At 41.9% G+C, this 21,271-nt stretch overlaps 2 protein-coding genes across 3 annotated transcripts; both read right to left on the bottom strand.

The window, feature by feature from the left end:
• Window positions 1-96: 96 nt before the first annotated feature.
• rrp12 (ribosomal RNA processing 12 homolog) lies at window positions 97-11,341 on the bottom strand. Its single transcript, XM_080481287.1, has 34 exons — window positions 11,114-11,341; window positions 9,911-10,137; window positions 9,617-9,700; window positions 9,455-9,531; window positions 9,259-9,364; window positions 9,057-9,173; window positions 8,691-8,829; window positions 8,445-8,572; window positions 8,262-8,360; window positions 7,233-7,324; window positions 7,033-7,144; window positions 6,744-6,844; window positions 6,527-6,641; window positions 6,307-6,449; window positions 6,087-6,208; window positions 5,926-5,990; window positions 5,650-5,812; window positions 5,394-5,548; window positions 5,230-5,297; window positions 4,500-4,593; window positions 4,261-4,419; window positions 4,067-4,147; window positions 3,136-3,241; window positions 2,938-3,045; window positions 2,690-2,847; window positions 2,338-2,429; window positions 2,107-2,256; window positions 1,648-1,820; window positions 1,455-1,565; window positions 1,332-1,378; window positions 1,166-1,244; window positions 1,007-1,074; window positions 826-908; window positions 97-727 (listed from the first exon to the last, which is right to left on the bottom strand). Exons 1-34 carry the CDS (start codon window positions 11,250-11,252, stop codon window positions 625-627), a joined length of 3,864 nt encoding a protein of 1,287 aa, XP_080337413.1. The 5' UTR covers window positions 11,253-11,341; the 3' UTR covers window positions 97-624.
• Window positions 11,342-11,692: 351 nt separating this feature from the next.
• Window positions 11,693-20,301, bottom strand: ubtd1a (ubiquitin domain containing 1a). Of its 2 annotated transcripts, XM_080481759.1 has the most exons (5): window positions 19,990-20,301; window positions 18,527-18,613; window positions 13,411-13,638; window positions 12,756-12,938; window positions 11,693-12,568 (listed from the first exon to the last, which is right to left on the bottom strand). In XM_080481759.1, the coding sequence occupies exons 1-5, from the start codon at window positions 20,039-20,041 to the stop codon at window positions 12,354-12,356; spliced, it is 765 nt and encodes a 254-aa protein (XP_080337885.1). In that variant the 5' UTR covers window positions 20,042-20,301; the 3' UTR covers window positions 11,693-12,353. The 2 variants fall into 2 exon arrangements, with proteins under 2 accessions (XP_080337885.1, XP_080337886.1); XM_080481760.1 differs by lacking the exons at window positions 18,527-18,613; window positions 19,990-20,301 and adding an exon at window positions 16,714-17,571.
• Window positions 20,302-21,271: the final 970 nt, after the last annotated feature.

Below are 21,271 nucleotides of genomic sequence, written 5' to 3'. Positions count from 1 at the left end.
GTCCTGCAGAGAAACAACCTACAGCTTTGCTCTTGATGCCTTGAAGCTGCTCCGCCATTTGAAAATATGGCAACTGCAGGCTGGGGATTTTTTTTTAATGTTTCAGGCCAAAGGGCAGCTTTAATGATATTTTTCAATCACCTAAAAGCTTTCATAAACTCTGCGAACCGCTGAAGACTACAGCACCCTCAAGAGATCAAACAAAGGAAAAGCAAGAGGCACAAGTCATTTTTCTGCTAATAGTTGTAATATCTGTCTATATATTTCAATACATAAAGTATATTTCTATTGAGTCGCATTTAATCTATTACTTGGCCAAATAATCATGACAGACCCCCCCCTCCCGGATTAGTTTTCTATGACATAACAGCAGGGGCAGAATAGTTTGACCATGACACAAACGTTATGAAAGTGATTCAGACTTAATCAGAGAAATTAGTTATCTTTGAAAGATGTTTCAATTTTTAAAAAAAAACAAAACTGCTTCCATCTTAAGTTTATCAGAAACACACATGCACACAAACACACGAGATGCACGCTCACATTAAAGTGTACGCCCACATTGGAGGATGTTTATGCACACAACACATTTGGAGTCCAAGCGAACAATATAGAGTATCCTCTTCAAGCTTTTCCTTTTCTCTTCTGCATTTTCCTTCCCGACAGCGCCCCCTTCTGGGCTCCTCTCACCATGCCTTTGAACTGGCCCTCCAGTTTGGCTCGCTTCCTGTGAACAAACAAAACATGTTGAGGTTATAAATCACGTCCACTTGGGTCATAGAGCTTTTTTTTTTTTTCCCAGAAGTGATCCTCTGGTGCAGATACCTGCGATTAAGCTGGGCCTTCTTCAGTGGAACATAGGCGTAGGGATCACATTTTCCATGTTTCTTCACGTCTCCTTTTCCTTTCTGAAATGTAAGATGACCAAGTGGATGCTAAGAATTACATTCTCCGAACAATACACCGCATACCAGATACTTTCAAGAACGCACAACATCGGGCTCACCTTTGATTTATAATCAGCCCCAATGTCCCTCCGGCCTCCAAGTTTTCTGTGGATTCCTGAACCTCCAGCTGGCGAGAAGAAAACACCACATGATCAGCACATTACTGCTTGTACACAGTCAAGGGGGGGGGGGGGAATGACACATTTATTTTAAATTACCTTTATATTTTAACTGAGGTTCAATGTCCATGTCGTCATCAAAGTTGTCATCCTTGAATTTCCTCTTCTGGGTCTTTCTCTGAGAATGTTTTGAAAGGTCTGAATGTAAACAAACTGCAACAAAAATAATCCCGTGGGCGAAGGCGCTGTGCTTCACATTACTCACATTCTTGACTCCAGCTTCTTCTAAGATATCGTCCATCTCTCCCATCTCTGTGAGAGGGGCGAGTTATCATCAGTATTGTCCAAACAAAGAGCGACAGACAGGACAGAGCTGCTTTCGTCTCACCTTTGTCTTTGTTTTCTTCCGCTCCATCCTCTCTGATGATAAGTCGACCGTCTGACGTCACTTTGAAGCCATGCTCAACCTTGGTGCTCTTTTTCAGATCTGGGTTGGTGGCTGAGAACGAATCAAAAGTATGCAGTGACTTTCGTGCTCTTAGTTGATGGGACTATGGAAAACACAGGAGACGGCGTGTTACCTAACACTCTCTGAGAAACCTTGGGATCCAGGAAGTTGAGAGGGTCGTCTTCCTCTCCCTCTTTGAGCCAAGCTCGTCCTTTCTGCTGTTTGCCTGCTTTCCTCTGAGCTGCACGAGGCTTCCGTTCATCCTCCGACAACTCACTGTCTGACTCTGCGAGGATTTCCTCAATGCTTCATAGGAAAGAAATTCATGTGTTTAGGACTGAAATAATGTTTACTTTAAATTTTGTATAAGAGTACATTTAAAAAACTCTGGAAAATTTTAATTTTCCACAATTTCATTCATTGCAGCAACAGTGAATTGCTCATATTTCAGATTTTTCCAAACATAATCTGAAATATTTCAAGTCTATTGTTATTGTTTTCACAGTTTTAGCGTAAAAGTCTTGAAGAAAAAATACACAGGACAAAATATGGAACAAAGTCACAATGGAAATAAGCTATATTTGTTGGATACCTTTCATTCTTTTTCTTAGGCGTTTCCTCTTCACTTTCCGAGTCATCCTCAGAGGCCTGTTTGCGCCTCTTGTTGCGAGCCTCAGCTTTGCGGATGTTTGCCAGAACCTTGTGGTGTTCTGCAGGCAGCATGCTCTTCACCAGCTCGAAGCTGAAAGGACCATAGAGAGTCAGAACAAGGCAGATCTCCATCCAGTCAACACAGAAACCCAAGTAATTATGGAACACTTACCCAAACTTTCTGATAAACTTGGTGAAAATATTCTTCAGTTTGGCTCTGAAGTGTCTTCTCACATCATCGTTGATGTTTCCTATACCCTCCATCTGAAAAACAGTGAAGGAGAAATCTTCTTTTACCTTCCTATGACTGGATTTAAACTGATGTTATGGCTGTTTTGTTGACCAAAAAGGCTGACTCGGGCAAAAAGCTTGATTTCTCTCCTTTTTTAATTTTCTTGGAGAAGATAAACAGTCTATAGTTGTGAGAAGTAAACCTGGCAGTGAAAACAAAACAAAAAAGTAATGGGTAACCAATTAAAAAGTATTTAAGGTGACTCCAAGTAACCAGGATGTGCAGCGCTTACCATGATCGTGGCATGTGAAGCCAGCGTCTTGGAGTCCATGATGAAGAGGATGACCTTGATGAAGCCTAAGGCGGCTTTGACTATTTCTCTGGTACGGGACGACAGCAGCAGGCAAATGTTGCTTAGCAGCTGCTCCATGCTGCTCACCTCGATCGAGTCTGAGAGAGAAAAGGCAGCGGTTCCAATCCGGTTCACAAAACAAAATCCTGCTTCACCTGCAGCAAACTGTGGAACTTCATCAGACGTACCTTTATACTCAAACACCAGACGTGTCAGCGCCAGCACTGTACAAGTGATCATGGTGACAGAGCCCATGAGTCCTGCATACACCAAAACCAGATACTGGTCCATGGCATCTAGTTCAGACAGAGACGTGCTTTTAATATGACATCTCTGAGCTCCACATCTCAAATCAACAAGATAATCTTCCATAAATGTAACATTACCATTTTTATTCCCGCAGAAGCGGACAAAAGCTGATCCTATTTCCACCAGCAGAGCGTAGGCGCTCTTACGCGCTCCAGCCGACACCTCCTTGGTACATATGATCACCTAGAGGGAAAATTATAAAATACGCACAAATTTGTGGGTTTGGAGCAGCCAGGGCTGTCAAAGTCATTTCAAATTAAGGGATACATTTGACCCCGATTGATTTCAAAGGGGAAGCAGACTCAAAAAGCAGCTACAGTTAAAACTCTGCAGTGTGGCTCGAATGCTGTGTGAAACTATCTGCACTCGAATGCCGATCAAATGTGACACACATTTCAGCTGAGGCGGCTCCTGGGGCATAAATAGCAATTAATTGAGGGTTAATTCAGGGGGAGTACTTCATATTTGGTCAAACATGGCAAAGGAGAACAAAAACAAACAGGACCAAACTTGGGAGCCAAAGTGAGGTTCAGTGCCTTTGAGATATTTGGTCAGAAGACTTTACAAAGAGGCACAGCTATGTCAAGAAAACACACTGATACACTCTGGTCTGTAACGACATGACTGGCACTCTCTGTGACGATATATATCATTTGGAAACTTGACACTCTGCACAGTGTTGAGAGCTCCCAAAGCAAGGGAACTGCTTGTGTTATGTTCCTGCGCCCCTGTGGACTAATTACAAGTAGAAAGTTATTTTATTGCAAGAATTGCAGTTCATGTCAGTTCAAATCAGACCCTCTGGTATCATATTCATGGTGTGTTTTTGACAACCCTGGTTCATACACACTATCATTTTGTTCTCTCTGGAATGTGAAAAAAGAATGATGCCATTCTTCTTTTTGACACATCATGCAGAAAGAAATTCTTTTCTCAAGTGGTGTCTAACAACTGTGATCCGGAAACTGAGCAGCCACAATACAATTACATTACTTGCTATGTTGGTACCTCTGGCAGCAGGGCGGAGATAAAATCTTTGTGTTCTTCATTCAGTCTTTTGACAATATGGGTCAGACACTTGAGTCGAGGCTGAAAAAGAGCAACACAAAAGCAAGATACAATTAGATTACCGGTATGCCAAGAAACAATATCCCATCTCGTGTTGTGTTCACTTTGTTTCCATGCACAAACACGGTCCTCACCCTCTTTGCTGGAGAAGCGGCACTTTTCAGTGTTTCAAGCAGGACAACTTTGAGTGTATCCAGATTAGATACGACAAACGATCTACACTCGTCTCTCTCTGCTCCACACATCTCCTCCAAAACTCTGTAAGCCTTTTTCTGCATGCCCGGGTCTTTGGTCTGAAAACAAGATGCAGAGTTAAATTAAACAATCAATTAAAAACAAAACATGCCTTTAGGCACGCTGTGTAAACTCCTACCTCCAGATATGGCCTAATCAGCTCAAAGGTTTTAGTCATGGTGGATTCGTCGACAAAGGGAGCCATGGCAATCACAAGGTCCATTACCGACAGCCTGAAAGGGGACAGAGAATAAGGCACACTTTTATTCACCTGATGAGTATTAACAGGGTAGACATGGATATTTTTGGTCACAAATACTTTCATATCAATTATAAATACTTCCCACGGCTCGTTTTTTGTCCAGACTGAAGTAGATGGTTTTAAGTTTAAGAATTGTTGTCATGTGACTTCCATTTCACACAAGGATGAAAATACAACAGTTACAGAAATGATCAGTTGTGTTTTATGCTAGATTAGATGAAGAACCAGCACATCTACAGGGGTTGAAATAGTCATACAGATGTAGCAAAGACCACACATTCTATTGCAATCACGAAATCAGTAATCTGCCATAAAAAAAATGCACATAAACTGTAGAACTTGGTGTCTTTTCAATCTGACAAATGTAGGAAGAACAAAAATCTCTTGACAGTCACGAATTTGCACAACAGCTGTTATTAGTAGTTTTGAGATACAAATAAAATACCGCAAATAAGTCTTAATATACGTTTATGACTTGAACCTTTGCATGGGTGTGTCTCTTTGCTCTTTAAGTGATATTCCAGTGTTTCCTATTTTATTACTTTCTTATTCTCTTTGAATTTATAGTTGGATATGTGCTGTACAGATGTCCACATTATTGTCCTACCGTGTGAACTCTGTGCTCTCTGTGCTGTTCAGTCTGTCCGCAGCTTTTTGCAGAAATGTGCAGGTCATCTGAAGAAAATTCATAGGAGAAACGTTAAGTTAAACTCATTTCCTTAATATGAACCATGAGAGAAGTGAGATGCTGAACTTAAAAACTGAACGTACCTGCATGTCAGTGACGGTCAAATAGACCTTGATGGTGTCCAGCATGGCCATCCTGTAGGTACCCGACTCTCCAGCTGCAGGTTGCTGGCTGTACACATTGAAAAGTATCGGCAAGAAGTTCTTGGAGAAGCGGCCCACTTCAGCCTTTTCTTCCTCTGCAGATGTAAAGCAGGAACAAGTATTTTAAGAGTTGATTCAAGCAGCTGCAGCAGCTTTAATGTGTCGTGTGTTTCTGTGAATGGGTTTGACTTCCCACCTGTGGAGCAGCTCTTGTTGATGATGGTGCGTAGAGCCTGACACACCGTAAGTCTCAGGTCTGGTCGCTCATTGATGGCCATACCAAGTGTGCGCGCAAGACTTTTGTAGGATGCCAGAAGATCCACGGGGCATGTACAAAAACCAGGAAGCATGGTCCAAATCTAAAAAAAATATATATGTAAACTACTTCAGCCTGGTAACCGACTCATTGGGTTCGTTTACACACTCCTCTGTTCAGGATAATGTTAAGAAAAGGAGACATAAGTTGGGCTACCTGAAGCTGTAAAGTCCGGTAAACTTTGGCCTCGAGTTTCTGTCCTGCTTCCTCCAACTCTTCAGCTACAACACAAGAACAAGTTCATCCGTTGGTACAAACGAAAACAGTTATTTGCATCGATTCTCATCATTATGTGAAGCTTACGACACATCACTTACCTCTCTGCTTGAGAGTATTGGCCAGTGGGAGGAAATGTGACGCAAAGAAACCAAGATGAGTGTTCTTCACATGATCTCGTATGACCGGGACCAGCCAGCTACGTGGGAACTCCAAGTCATCACTGACAGGAAGCAAAGATCGGTTGTTAAAACACAAAAACACAAGGGGATAACGACACTTCATTATTTTGTTTGTGCGTAAGGTGTGTGATGCCCTTACTCATAGCCAGTTATGTTGAGAGGCACAGCACCGAGGACAACTTCAGGCCCCATGCTCTCCACAGCTCCTCCAACGGCCAAGTCCAACTCACCGCTGAAGGGGAAGTGTGGAGTTGAACGCAGGTCCGCCAGAGACTGCAGGGACTGTCCAGGACATAAAAAAACAAGGTTTACCAAAGCCCTTGTGTTGTGCGTGTACTGATCACCAGAGCTGAATATACCTTGGCCATGATGGGGTGAGCTTGTTTCCCTGCTACCCGGTAGAAACAACCCAGGATCTGCAGCACAAATGGCCACGAGGCATGGAAGCGATACGACAAACCTTCTTCTACGATACTGAAAGACACAGGCACAGTCACAGTGAGCAAAAGCTGTATTCCCACCTCGTCAACAAAATGGGAAAAGGACATACAGTAGCTTGGCAGTTTGGGATCGTACCGAAATATTTTGCAGATGTAGGATGAGTTCCCCGCAGAAGAGGTGGCAGTGACCATGCCAATGTCCTTCATGTGAGGGGCGACACATTCAGTCAACAGTGTCTGAAAGTGAGAGGGGATTAATTAGGAGGCGAAACACATGGTTTAGGAAACACTGCTAGTAAAATGAATAAAACCTTAAGCAAATCTGAAGGCTTTGCCAACCATTTAATCAAAAATCAAAGCCAAGTAGAATGTTAGGATTGAAAGACAAATTTCAAAATGCATCTTCATTTAACGTCGCACTTTACCTTGAGAGCGTTTGTAGCTGCAGACACCACCTGAACATGAGGCGACAACAGGCAGGACATGGCAGCAGAGAAGAGGCGAGGGAGGTGACCCAAACTTAGAGTACTCTGTAAGCTGCACAAAGACAATGGAGGCTGCTCACCAACAATCTGATGACTCACAAAACAACGTGTTAAACTGTTGAGAGTTGATATGTCATTACCCTGCTAGGTGAACATGTGCCTTCTCCATGACAGCAAGCCAAGCCAACAGAGGCTGCAGGTCATTCTCACTGGGAAGGTAATCGTACAGAGCCTAGAAGGGAGAACTGAGTTTAGCCCCGTTTCCACCGCACGAAAAGTGCAGGGATAGAACGGAGCGGTAAGGAGCAGTATGGCAAAGCGTACCCAGAGCTAAATCTGTTCTGCATTTCCACTGCAGAGAGTACAGATAAAATGGAGGCGGGGTTGTGAGCTCCGCAGATATGTGACATTGCAACAGTAGTCTCAGCCCGGGGCGGCCGATCTGCACCTTATGAATCCTCTGTTGTTGTTGTTTACATACTCCGCTTTGCACTAGTTGTTTTCCTAACTTCTTTTTTTTTTGCAGCCACAGAGCTGCAGCTGCAACTTCCGTGTTGGTTTCCGAGAGAACGAACACCGGACCCGCGAAGTGCAGCAGAGCGCGCTCCAACGGCACAAAGCCGGTCGGCTCTGGTCCCGCGGCTCGACATGCAGCATCACTGACGATGTGCCAGCTCTGCGTCACCGGTGATGTTACAGCTGCAAGTTCGGCGTTGGAGCCGAGAGCGCGGACGCGATGCGAGGATCCCAGTCTCGGTCCCTGCCTCACGTCTGCTCTTTCAGGGCCAACGTGAAAGTTGCCCCGCAAAAAAATAAATAAATAAATAAAACAGTGCAAAGCTGAATATGTTAACAACAGAGGATTCATACAGCCGACATATTAAAATATTGAGGGCGTGTAGTAAATCACTGACCAATCAGCAGGAGGCTCCTCAAAATTGCACCCATTCAATTGTCCTGAGTACCCCAACAGAAGGGGGACGGAAAAGCGTCAACCTTTGGAGCGATTATTTCGGTACCATTAACAATTGTTGCGGTGGAAACCAGAACCGTACCGGACCGTCCTGTTCCATCCCTGCACTTGTTGTGCAGTGGAAACGGGGCTTTTGAGGTTTTACACCGTATGTTCGTGATACAATGACAAAGTATTGCTTTAAGTATTCCCTCACCGTGATGATCTGTGCGTTGAGTTCTGGCGACAGGGTTGAAGCATTTGGCTTACCACTGAACAACTTGTGAAAGGCCTGCATGGCACTGGCGGTCACCAGCTACATGCAGAGAAAACAACAGCGTGAGTGAATGTCGATGAACAGAAGTGAATTTTGATGCGTCCGTGTGAATTTATTTCGTACCACATGACTGAGTGTCATCACTCGCAGCAAAGTCTCACAACAGGACTTGACGGCTCCCAGAGGAAACGTCCCAATTAACTCCTTCAATAGGCCGAGCACGTGGAGTGTGGTGGTGTCTTCTTTGCTGCCTGTGGGGGGAAGAAAGCATCCAATCATAGAAGTAAACAAAGTTTACTAGAGTCCCAACAATCAGACAGAATTCTGTGCTACATACGTACATTAGTGCAGTACATCATAGCGCCTTACCCCCTGTTTGCTCTATTTCTTTAATGCAGAACTTGGCTGTGGTAGCGGCTGCTGGGTGATTGGCCGGTGCATTATCAGTAAATAGGAAGTCACTCCCTCTGAGAATGGAGCACACACCTTGCTGTGCTGCTTTACGGACCTGAGGGATAAATCAAGCATAAAAACTAACAGCACCTTATAGACAAATGTTTCTCAAACGCACCGTCGTCCTGGTTCAGCTCCATTTTTAAGAGGTAATTGCATGTAATGACGGATCATTCAAACCTCAAAGATTTTTTTGAAAGCAATTTTTTAGGATCCTTTCCACCAGAGACACATCATTGTCATTAACAAATAACCACAGAGCACCTCTGTCGCGGTACCAACCTTTGGCTTGGTGTGCACTGTAAAGCTGAGCAGACCGTGGTACGCCTGCAGAGTAGATGGATACGTCCAGACAGATATATCCTGTTTCCTTAACAAAGCAGCCAGGCACGACAGGATCTATAGACCAAAAACACCATAAGCCATTAGTGCTACATGTTTCGCTAAAGATTAATAGAGATGAGAAGACACTGTTTCCACTCACCCATCTAAGTGCTGATGACGTGTCAGACGTGGCCTCTTTCGACATGACGTCCATCAGTGCCTTGGTGGTGTCCGAGAACTTAGACATGAGCACTGGTGTAGGAACCCTGGGAAGTTCAATACAACATGAAAGTAAAATATATTTCAAGTCATATTCACTTGGCTTAGACATGACCAGGGAGTTTACTGTGTCCTACCGCTTCATGACAAGGTTTAGGAGGTAAGCCACTGCTGCCTGGGACTCTGCAGAATCCACAACCTCCAGAGTGGTCATCTAAACAAAGAAGAGGCACATCGCATCTGTAAATACTTGGTAACACATCACAGGTTGGTCAGTGCTCGAAGGGAGAAACACTCACCAAAGCGGCAAAGTACTCGGTTTCAGTCTCTTTCCCTCCTTGACTGCGGATTACTTCAGTAACAGCTGCCAACACTGCACAAATCTGAAAGTCAGAAGAGAAGAAAATGTCACATCTGCAGGAAACCTCTTTGCTATTTGCAGTGACCGTTTAATGTCAGCTCCTAGAGATGTTTGTTAGGACTTGATTGCTGTCCTACATATTTGTGAGAGTAAAGTCTTGCTCACCAGCCAGATAAACAGAGCTGACAGATAAATGTGCTGTGATCAAACAAGCTAACATCTGTCCACAAACCTCTTTGTGAGCAGCTGAATTCGACTCCCAATAGCGCTGCACTTTTCTGAAGGTGAGGTTGGAGCAGTCCGACAGGCCGCTGAGGAAGGTGCCAGATGTCTTTTCTGACAGCATCTCATCCGGCTCTTCTTCCATACGTGCATCTTTGCGACCTGCACTAATCTCCAGTGGACCAGCCTGCAGCTCATTGTGAAGCTTTAAAGCATCGACTGTTAGATCGCTCTTTTCTGTGGGGCAAGAGAAGAAATCGCCTCAATTGGATGCAATCTTTAGTTTCATCGGTTCTCACTTTCAAGTGTCAGACTGGGTTTGCAGATAAAACTGTAAAAAAAAAATATTCTAAAAGAAAAAACATGTATTCATCCTTTTCAACCCCAAAAAACTGACAAATTAAAACACAGATTTTTATTTTTTAAGGGTGACTGATTAACTAGTACCAATGTTACATATAAATATTGTTTAAGTTGCTGCAGCTACAACTGTCTGTCCTTCCATTTTTAATGGTAAATCAGCTTGAAAAACTTTAATGACAGAAAAAAAAATACACCATTCAAGCACACATACAATGTGGATACTGGGACATTACAAATCTTTACCCAAGTAAAGTGCGGTGAGTGTTCATTTAAATAAAAAACCATAAGGCAATCCTGTGCAACAAGTATTGAGAAATGTCGGTATTGGTGAGGTTTGGAGGCAAAACTATAATATTTAGAAATTCGTGCTTGTTCTATCAATCTTACTTCTCGTGAATACAAAGTTCATGTATACAAATGTTAAGACTGTCAATGAAACATTTGGAAATCAATATCGCGAAACCTTTACCCTGACCCGAACGATCAACAAAGTTAAGATCTGCGGGGCTTGAATGTGGCTCTGACACGTGTCCTAAGTGAAGCCAGCTTTCTATTTCTTCGTGTTTTTACAGAACATCAACAGTCCTGACCAGCTGTTTTGATACTGTTGAGCTAAATCTGCTTTTAGCTTTTGAGGCTGCAGACAGTAGCTAAGCAATGCTAGGAACTGAGAAATAACGAGCGTGTTAAATAAACTGACACAACACAAAGGCACAAGATAAAGTCCAGCTTTAATGGCGTTGTTGTTCAGACGCTGCACATGAAGTTGGCTGACGTTACGCGGAGTTAAATGGCTAATATTAGCTGCTGTAAGCAGTAGCCCCAGACCCACGTGCAGTTGGAGGCTCACCGGTGGGTCGGCTGAAGTAGCGGCTCTTCGCTGCCTCCCGGAAACGACTCGTCTGCGGGTTGGAGTCGCTGCTGTGGCCTTTCTTCCACCGTTTCAGTTTTGACCCGGTCCCGGAGCGAAGTTTCCCCGATTTGACCATTTTCGGGACTTAAAAATAAAATCACGTCCCACCAGCTGCCAACGATCCGGTCGCGTGCGTGATGACGTCACAAGCCCTCTCACACGCCTGGACTTCGGGCTGTATGTCACTTTACGTGTAGATGGCGCTGTTTACACACAACACGACACGCAGCGTCACACCATCGCCATAGTAACTGTGACTTTTAAGGACTTCAGGACGTGATGTTCCTGAAATACATACAGATCTAATTTGTTTCCATGATCACAACCACAGATCCACCAGGCAAGTTCCTTCAGAAACTTCATGCAGTTGTGTTGGCGTGATGGAGTGATAAAAATAAACTATCAACACACTCATTAATATCTCATTTGTCCTATACAGCCAAAGTAAAATATTAAGTAAAATGTTTTCAATTACAAGCAATGAAAATCTGAAGGAAAAAAACAGAAAAGCAAAGAAGCATTGTAATTTACAGTATTTATTGATAAGTTATTCAAGTACAGTGAGCATCGTATTGTACACATAACTAAAACAGCTTGTTTGGAGTGATGAACAACAAGTCTGATCTTCTCTTTTAACCTGCCATCCTCACATTCTGTGTCTTTATAAAGAACAAACAGCAGTGATTTGAAGGTGTAGTGTGCACATGATTATATGACCAAACAACACATGATAGTGAACCTGATATTTACAGTTTTTACAAAGAAAGAAAGAAAGAAATACTTTTTTTAAATCGGAATTTTCATATGAACCATATATGATTGTTATCGCAAGCACACCTACACAGAGACCAAAGGAACACGAGAAGGAGTGGAACTCATGTAAATAACAGAGCTGTGAGTCGATGTGTCCACAAACAGAAGGACAGACAAACAGATGGGGATGTGCATCTTTGAGCTCTACTTTAATCTAAAGTGTTTCAGTGCTTTTCAATATTCTCACTTTGTTTGGAAAAAGGAAAAATAGAAAAAGGAGCAATACAAAAGCAATATTTCTTTATTATAAAAATGTACACAAAATTTCACTGCAGTTACCCACTGGAAAGTGATTTCAAGCCCTACTCTTGTTCTCTGGCACAACAATTATCTTTCCTTCCCTTCACTCCCTTTGGCTCGTTCCTCAGTTAGCAATGATTGGAGGATTCATATTGACAATCACTTGGACCACAAAGTCCTTCTGGATCTTGGCATCTTGCAGGCGAGTCTTGTCAGTCAGGAGCTTCCCGGAAAAGAACCACCTTTGGCGGGTTATGTCAATTTCTTCCTGTTCTTCCAATTGTTTCTTCAGCTCAGCAATGGAGTCGGCCAAGCTGGCTGTGAGACGCACATCCTTCCCTAAGAAAGAAAGAAAGAAAAAAAAAATCTATAAATAGATTTGACACAGATTTCTGAGCAAAAACTAAAAAGCTATGAATTATAAATCAATCTCTAGCCTAGATCTTTCAAGCAAAGAAGGGCATGGTCTCATGCACATAAGATGGTGTTTAACATTTTATTTCAGTTAAATCAGGCAAATCCTTACCTGTTGACATTCGCACCCGCAGCTGGAATTCCTGTCTGCACGGCGGCTGAGCCTGTTTCTGTGTGGGGTCACTAACTTTGTTATCACTGGACGTTTCAGTGATGAGGTTGACAGGCGGGGCCAGAGTGTAGGCCGGGAGTTGGTAACGGTTACCCAGTTCATCATAACTCTCTGTGAGAGAACCTGCAAGGACAAAAACATGACCAATATTAACATACAGTTTCCCCCCACAAAAAATCCTCCATTCAATAACATCAAATAATATCTTGACAGCTATCATTAAGACCACGGAAGTAGAGCCTGTCACAAAGATATCAATATCATCAGTGTCCTTCATCTGGAAAAGCTGAAGCAGTCCTGCACGTGAACAGATGAATATGCAAGGCCAGTCATTTTTTCCCCAACTAACTCTGACATGGCTGACTGTGCTTCAGTTCATTCCCAGCGGTCACACAGCACTGCGACTATTATGTAACTCTTACAGCAGTAATCTCTGAACAATTGATGTATGGGACTCTGCAAACTGTCCTTTGATACTGTGGGAATTATTATGCTGACCTATACATTTGTGCTTCAAGTTTCAGGACAATTAGAGCTTATGCTATATAACTATAACTACAGCGGGGGGGGGGGGGGGGGGGGGGGGGTTACTTACCATGTGGTAGAGTAATGCAGGCTCCATCCACTATCGCCTGTGCTAGCTCCAGGTCATTGCACTCTGCGGCAAGAGCTGCTGCTCTGAGTGCATCCCAGATCTCTTTCCGTCCATCAAAGGCCGGAGCGGTGTCCCAAAACTCGTCCCTCTTACTCCTCAGCTGGCCCTCTGTCATCGGGTACTCACTCTTCCACTTTGGACGATCCTTCTTAAGAGGCTCATTGCGTCCTGAAATTTAAAAAGAATATATATATTGTTGAATCTGATGGAGGAACTGACCATAACAATGTCATACAGAATAATCCAGCATATGCGCTTGCAAAAAAAAACCCCTCTGTGTTTTGAAAAGATTAAGTAAATATCGTTGTGTTGATAACTTAAAGACACATTAAAGGAATTATAAGGAAGTGCAACCAGGTATCCGCTAAGAAAAGTGCTTGTTATGCAGATGGCTGCCAGGTCACTACATACTTAGTCATTACTTGATACACCTGTGATGTATATTGCCCTAATGTGAATATTGACAAGCAGAAATTCTGCCAACATAAGTAATTAGGCTAATTCTTAAATGGCCCGTAACATCTGACGATCATCACAGAGAAATGTTAATTCAATTAATTTCCTCATTCTCTTGATAGAGGAATTTCCATGTGAATAAAGCCACAACGAGCCCAGACAGGCTGGTCTAAACTTGGTCAAATCGAAACAAACGTGACGATCAAAACATCCATTTCCACGAGTAATCTAATATGAAATGTTTGTCAGGATATTTGAGTAAAAGAAATACATGAAATCTAGTATGACATTTTTGTTCCATGCATCATATTTCCACATAAGCATGTAAATTCCAGTGAGGTCAGAGGATGATTTTAAAAAGTCTACAGTCCAACACTAAAATATTTTCTGCAATATCACAAAAGAAACCCATAAAAAAAAACTCCTTATACGATCACTGTGATACTAAACTTCCTATCTAAGCTGACTGAACTCAGATACTCTGCAAGCAGTGTATTTGACACCTTCTTGCAAAGGTTTCCATGCTGTCATACGCAGCCAAAGTACCAAGAACCGCAGCTTGAATCACAGAGGGAGGAAAACCAAAGTGATTATTTATAGTGCTGTGGATTACTGCAGTGGCTAGTAACACAAACATGTGCACTGACACACACACACATACACACAACCACACGCCAGTGGATTATAGGCATTAATCGGGTTCCACAAAACAGGATTAATCTGCCCACATCCCACGGCATTGGTTGGAAGGATGAGCACCGTTTGGCCATTGAAAGGCTGCAAACGCGTACAAGTCAACCACAGCTGAAGTACAAATAGGAATCCACTACAAGTCAATTATTGCATCATCACATGGCACAAGATTTGAGAAGCATTACCGTAGCAAACGTCATAAATAAAGCCCTGTCCCAAACAAAACCACAAATATTCACCACAGTATGGAGAACCATTTAAAGTAGCAAATATATCAAATTAGTGTTATTACTAAAGCAGGCTAAATGTGCCAAAGGGGCCACTAAGTTGTAAATTCTTTCAAAAAAGGAAAAGTATAATTGACATATTTTGGATTGGTAGAACATTTTAAAAGCTTAAAAACGGTTTTCACACTAATTCAGGCTGGAGGCTTTAGTAAAATCATATTATTCTTTATCATGAACATTCATTTTTCCCCAAATGTTTTTACATTCGCACAAACCATTGTCGATTTTCTCCCGAGCAGGCAGGCAAGTGTACAGTGGTGGTTTCATGTCAGATAAATACATGTAAATGACACCATTGTCTGCAATCCTCCCAAAACTCATGTCTGACAGACAAGGGGAGATACTCCGTTTCATTAACTGCACAAATATGTCATGATGACAAATGAATCCAAGAGGAACGTACAAATAAAAATTAACTAGTTTATGTGGACAAGGATATCATCTTTGAAAAGTGCATTTGGTTTCTAATTTGATAAACACTTAATGGATCTAAAGGATGAATGTTGGCACTGAGCAAAACTTGCAGGGCCAGATGGTTTAATAGGTTTGAGCGTATTGTAACATGATAATTTACAGGAAATGTCTGCTCGTCTTTGGTCGGTATGCTTTACGGGAACAAAAACCACAGTGATCGGAACTTAGTGCAGCCTGCAGCATGTGAAAAATGTTTCTGTCCATCACGCCACTGTCAGTCTGACTGTCTGCAGACATCACTGTTGGCAGCGTGGCCTCACCGGTCACGTCAGCTACCTGGAAACTAAGATTAGCTGCTTCCTCTGACGACAGTGCATCAAGTTTATTTCTCCTCAAGCTTAAATCTTCCTGAGGGATGGAAAATTCTACCTTTCTACCAACCTAATGGGAAGAATTAACTTCAGCCAGGCAAATTAGAAAAAAAGAGCTTGTCCTGCTATTACTGCTGCATAATGTTTAGTAGTCGTGGTCTTTGTGAAAAAAGACCACATATCCTTGATATACATGCAATAATACAAATATCCTGATGCTCGTTTCTTCATTCTGCAACTCAGAAATCATCAGAATGATGCAGGCTTGATTAAGGTTTGCATTTATTTAAGAGGCTGCACTGAAGATAGCTGGAGGCTTCCTTTTAAATCCTTTATTGTTGTTGTTGTTGCTGTTTTGTATTTGTATCGGTTTTTCTATATTGTTCCATTTCAAGTGATTAAATATTTGAGTTTCAGCTGTGCGATGTGAGAACATCACAACAACCCCATACGTACAGGAATCTAATGTGTTGATATATTGAATATCAGTTTCACAAGTCAGAGGATTTACTTGTGCTTGAATGCATAATCACTAAATGAATACATGGCCATTAACAATAATAAATAGACGACCCCTTTTCTATACGTTATCTACCACCGTCACGGGGGACAGGGATGCCTGGGCTTCTCTGTTCTCCATATTGCCACTCCGACCCCCAAACGGACTAAGTGGGAAAGAAGATGAATGGATCTAGCACCATAATCACCTACTTCAATGTGGACGAGCCTTGGGGTCATTTGCCTCATGCTGTAACCACTGTTTACCTAAGCTATAACATCAGGGATGTTCATGGGTTTAGGCACATCATGCCTTGTTCGTTCACTTGCGGTGCAGGAAAATCATAACAAACCCATACATATAGAAATCCAAGTAAATGTTATGGATCTTTGCACATTGACAATGGTACAGAGTCTTAACACAAACCTCTCAGAGACAAAGTATGACACGCATCCGTTGAACTGCACAAATACAAGAAAAACATGGGAGTATTTTTTTCCCCCAGCCAGGAATCTATACTTACGTTTGGGCAAAATCTTAAAAGGGGTATTTTGAGAGTGATGGTAATTGTATTCCCTGGAGTTAGGTACTCCCATAGCTGCTCTTCCTCTCGAATGTGATGAGAGTCAAACGTCTGTACATCAAAAGTCCACAGGAATGAGAAACAGCGAACAACTCCAGAAAAGAAGACAGTCCCTGATGTGTCCAACAAGCGTCCTGCAGTTTGATGGAACCAGCACCTGTTCTAGTTCACCACGATGTGTCAAATCAACCGATGTTGACACTTCCCCAGTTGCTTAAAAACGATCACACTCCCTCCTTTTTTATCTTGTCTAATAGCAAACACACCTGTAGCCCAAAATATCAGTAAATCAATTAATGGAAAGGCGCTCAGTATAGGCATGGCAAGTTGAATGTCCTTGCCAAAGGTACCTTCTTTACAGAACAGGTCTAATCCTCTCAGTTCTATTTAGAGGCAGGATAGAAATACCCAAAGGCTATGTGTTAAACCTATTAGCAGATAATAAAACCCTTGTCAGACCACTGCTGTCTATTTGAAAGAGACGTTACTGTGTTTAGGAAAACAGTCCCTCACAGGTACTGTCTTTTTTTTTTGACCAAGACTTTGCTATTTAGTCACAGCGAATATTGACAGAGGCAGTGTGCTCGCATTTCGCTAATGTAAGTGCAAGATATGAGTCGGTGAAAATCTTCTGAGAGTTGAGGTCTGAGTAGCAGGTAAATTGGCTCTCTAATTGCAGGACTGGAACAGAAGGGGGATCATTCACCAAGTAGGTCAGTCTCTGTTAGAAAAACTGTGTGCAGGCCCCTGCTTCTGCTGGTGCTGCTCAATGCATAATGCATGACATGCATTTGTTCAGAAGGAATGGGTTGAACCGTGTTTATATAATCCGTGGCATCAGAGAAGGTTATCAACACAGATTAGATACATTACTGAGCCACAACGCCCGAGATGCTTGGTAAGTAGAACTGGATGATATGTGTCTTCAGTCAGTATAAATAACATTTATGACACTTATCACTTTTTTGCTCCTGTCAGACATTTGCTCCTAAAAGAAAGCTGAAGAAAATAGACAGATAAGTTTTGGTTTTGCTGTGTTGCTTGTGGTCAGCATAAGACAAACAATGATCAATATGTGATCTAACTTGCACAATGCAGACCTCTATTTTACCTCAGTGTTTACATAGCAAGAGCACAGTAAGGATTATGCTCCTACAAGCCATCTACACAATCAAGACAAACATAAATAATGTGAATATTGGTTTTTCGACCAAACACAAAATGGTGACATAAAGCCATGTGTTGATGAAAACCATATCCAAAGATTTTTTCAGACATGTGGTCTTGTACCAGAAGCCAGAACACAACACAACACTGATGCATTTCCCAGCCTCAGCTCAAACTACCACCCTTCAGACTGAAAACGCTATCCAAGAAACAAGGCTCAAACTATTAGATCGTCATCTCATGGCACAATTTGATGATGCTTCATGTGCAAATGAGTAAGAATGGATTAACACATTGTTGAAGATGATAATGTATTAAATATCCGTTTCAAAAATTCAAGTGTGTTTGAAAGCTTAATCACTAAATGAATACATGATTGTTAACATTATCGAACAGAGTACACTTTTTTACACCATATTCATTTGCCAATATGAGGGCAAAAAGAATGACACGCTATAGAGACTTGGAGTCTTTTGCCATATACTGTAACCACTGTTCGTCCAACATCATGCCTTGTTTGTTCACTAGTAAGTGTATTTGTGTCATTAAAGGAGAGGCGGCTGTCCAATGTGTCTCCGCTTCCTACCTCCACGTTTTTTGCTCCTTGTCGAGCTCCGGGCACTCCCTTGTCCATCCATCCTCGTCCTCCCCACACAGCCTCCCATCACTGTCCCTACATGTCAGACCAAAGAAAAAGAAAAGATGATGAAGGTGTGTGGCGCTTGACACAAACAAATTAACATTTGCAATGCACTTGTGTTTGTTATCAAAAAAAATAAATGAATAGAAATAAAAAAAACTGTGATGATATGAGATGCATTTATTTATAATATTTAGCTCAGCACTCCTTGTTCCTGACTGGTGTCAAGACAGCCCCCACTTCAGAAAACACAGTCATGCCAGCTGCCACTCTGTTTAGCAGTGCGCCCGTACACCATGCATTACCGTAACAGCGTTCTCAACGGATTTCAATATAAAGTGACGTTCCTATGAACGAGAGCTCACCTTCATTGAGTTAGTTAAAAAAAACACAAATTACTACTACTGCTAATAATAAGACATATCAACAAACCTAATAAATGAATGTGTCATAAATACAAACTATTAATGATGAAATATTAATCAAATTTTCTTCCTGCCAAAGCAAAACAAAAAGGAAACACATTTTCAGTCAGTGATGTATTAACTATACTATAATACTATAAACCTCAGACCAGTCTAATAAATTCTTTCAAATTAAAGGCCCACAAAACAGCATATCTTGTCAAAATTCAGATTTATATTATATTATATTGGTGTACCTGGATGAGTGCCATCCTGAGACTGACTACTATCAGTCTGACATGGAATGAGTGTTTGATAACAATGAATTTACTTTTAAAATCAGTCGAGCCCAGATGTGCTACATCAGAGGCCTCTTATTTTGATATGCCACATCCTGAGCTGGCCTACTATTGATCTGAAGTTAAATAGGTTTATCGCAAAGGGGAAATAATATAATATAATATAATATAATATAATATAATATAATATAATGACATCACAGCACGAAAGTGTTTTTTTTATTTTGCCTCTGCAGGTAGTACGTTTTATAAATAGTTCTTTATTAGCAGTAATATTAATTTGTGTTGTATATTAACTAACTTAAAAAAGGTGAGCTCTCATTCACTATCTCGAAATCCTTTTAGAACGCTCTTACGGTAATGCATGGTGCATGGGCGCACTGCTAAACAGAGCGGCGGCTGGCTTGACCATGGGCTTGCTTGACTGTGTTTTCTAAAGTGGGAGGTCAGACGGGCTGCTGTGTTTACGTCACGTGTACCTCCAGCTGACCGGGGCACGCGCCCGAATCTCACGCCTCCCTCTGATTTCACATTCACACCCGTTCAAACACGCTTTTATCCACTATCACAAACTATGCAGTCTGCAGAAGAATTAACACAAGTCAAGAGCTGCCGTTTTAAAAACAAATACATAAATATATCACTGAGTGTTTGGTGTGTAATTGATGAAAAAAAATATATTCTCTGTGGTGACATATTTCCTTACCGGATATCCAGTCGGCTAAATTATGCATCCGTCGGCAGTTTGCTTGCCACATCCGAACTTGCTTTTAATGAAGTTCTAACGGGATCCCAACGCGACGATCAGCGGCGGAGGGGAGCTGGATGATGGGATGACAGAGCCTGGAAGCACCGGGGCCTGAAAGTGTCCGAGCAGCGGAGCTGGAGGGCTGCAAAGCCTCCACAAAAGCCGCTCAAAAAAATGCAATCAAAATTGTTATTCCTCTCAAATCATATTGAACAGAGCTCACCCGCACAATCCGTTCAGACTGATCTAGTATTAAAGCTTTAGCAGTCTGTGCGCATGCGCAACTTTGACCGATTGCGTCACACTGTCAATGGGAGAGAAGAGATGATTCCTTCAAAGCAAACATGATGTATTAGGAGTCATTTTTGTTATATGTCATCACAAAACTATACATGATTAGTAGACTGTAAACTACAAACTTTGAATTTCAATGTGTCTGGGTTCTATTTTTGACACAATTATAAATAGCCACCAAGGGTACAATCATGTTGAAGCACGCCGTGTCTGTTTGGGAACATGATTATCCTGTCCCGTTTTAGCGTGAGACAAAAATAGAGGCAAAAGGTAGAAACAGAAACCCTTGCATATCAAAAATGCCCAGTGGTGCACACTCATTGTCCAGCATGCATGCACGTTTCCCACTGCATCACACCTAAATATTATAAGAGTAAAATCATCCAACACTGTAAAAATAATGACAATGAGTCACTCACACTAACACTTACAATTAGGTGTGTTTGGGCATGGAAACATGAGGACTGTGGCCTTCAATGATCAGAAATAAACAGCACTAAAGTAACCTGAGACGCCACTTAATGTGGATCGATAATTTCAGATGATATATATATATATATATGTATTTATATATATAGTATGTCCCAATGTTTGGATTGAGAGGATCTATGTCATGTGAAGCAGAGCATCTACTCTTTTTGGGATGGGTGTTGGGTGGGGTTGGTGTATGTGAAGAAAGGCAGTTTGAATTAAAATTAGAACATGATGACTCAGGGCATGCAAGTAATTGCACAGTGCACATTATGCCTCGCCTGACATACAGCTATTATGACTCTTAGCCAAGAACACCTCACAGCATGCCACTGTAGCATACGGCCACCCATGCAAAAAACGAAACAAACAACAACAACAACCATATGTTACAGTTGAACCAAAACCAAGAGAATGACAACAGGAAAATGTAACATTGTAAGGATGACCAGTGAGAGAATGGCAGGTTGAACAC

Source organism: Lipophrys pholis (assembly GCF_963383615.2).
Source record: "Lipophrys pholis genome assembly, chromosome: 15".
NCBI classification, from domain to species: domain Eukaryota; kingdom Metazoa; phylum Chordata; class Actinopteri; order Blenniiformes; family Blenniidae; genus Lipophrys; species Lipophrys pholis.
Note: the sequence above shows the minus strand (reverse complement) of the source record. Positions and strands in the feature narration are given on the sequence as shown.

Excerpts from the sequence above, each read along its gene's own strand:
- ubtd1a (XM_080481759.1), bottom strand. The coding sequence starts at position 20,041 with ATGTGGCAAGCAAACTGCCGACGGATGCATAATTTAGCCGACTGGATA. Across the intron at positions 13,639-18,526 it reads AAGGAGCAAAAAACGTGGAG|GACGCAATGAGCCTCTTAAG; the intron begins GTAGGAAGCGGA and ends TTTAAATTTCAG. Across the intron at positions 12,939-13,410 it reads CTGCATTACTCTACCACATG|GTTCTCTCACAGAGAGTTAT; the intron begins GTAAGTAACCCC and ends TTGTCCTTGCAG.
- rrp12 (XM_080481287.1), bottom strand. The coding sequence starts at position 11,252 with ATGGTCAAATCGGGGAAACTTCGCTCCGGGACCGGGTCAAAACTGAAA. Across the intron at positions 10,138-11,113 it reads CTACTTCAGCCGACCCACCG|AAAAGAGCGATCTAACAGTC; the intron begins GTGAGCCTCCAA and ends CTTGCCCCACAG. Across the intron at positions 6,209-6,306 it reads CTCAACATAACTGGCTATGA|TGATGACTTGGAGTTCCCAC; the intron begins GTAAGGGCATCA and ends GCTTCCTGTCAG.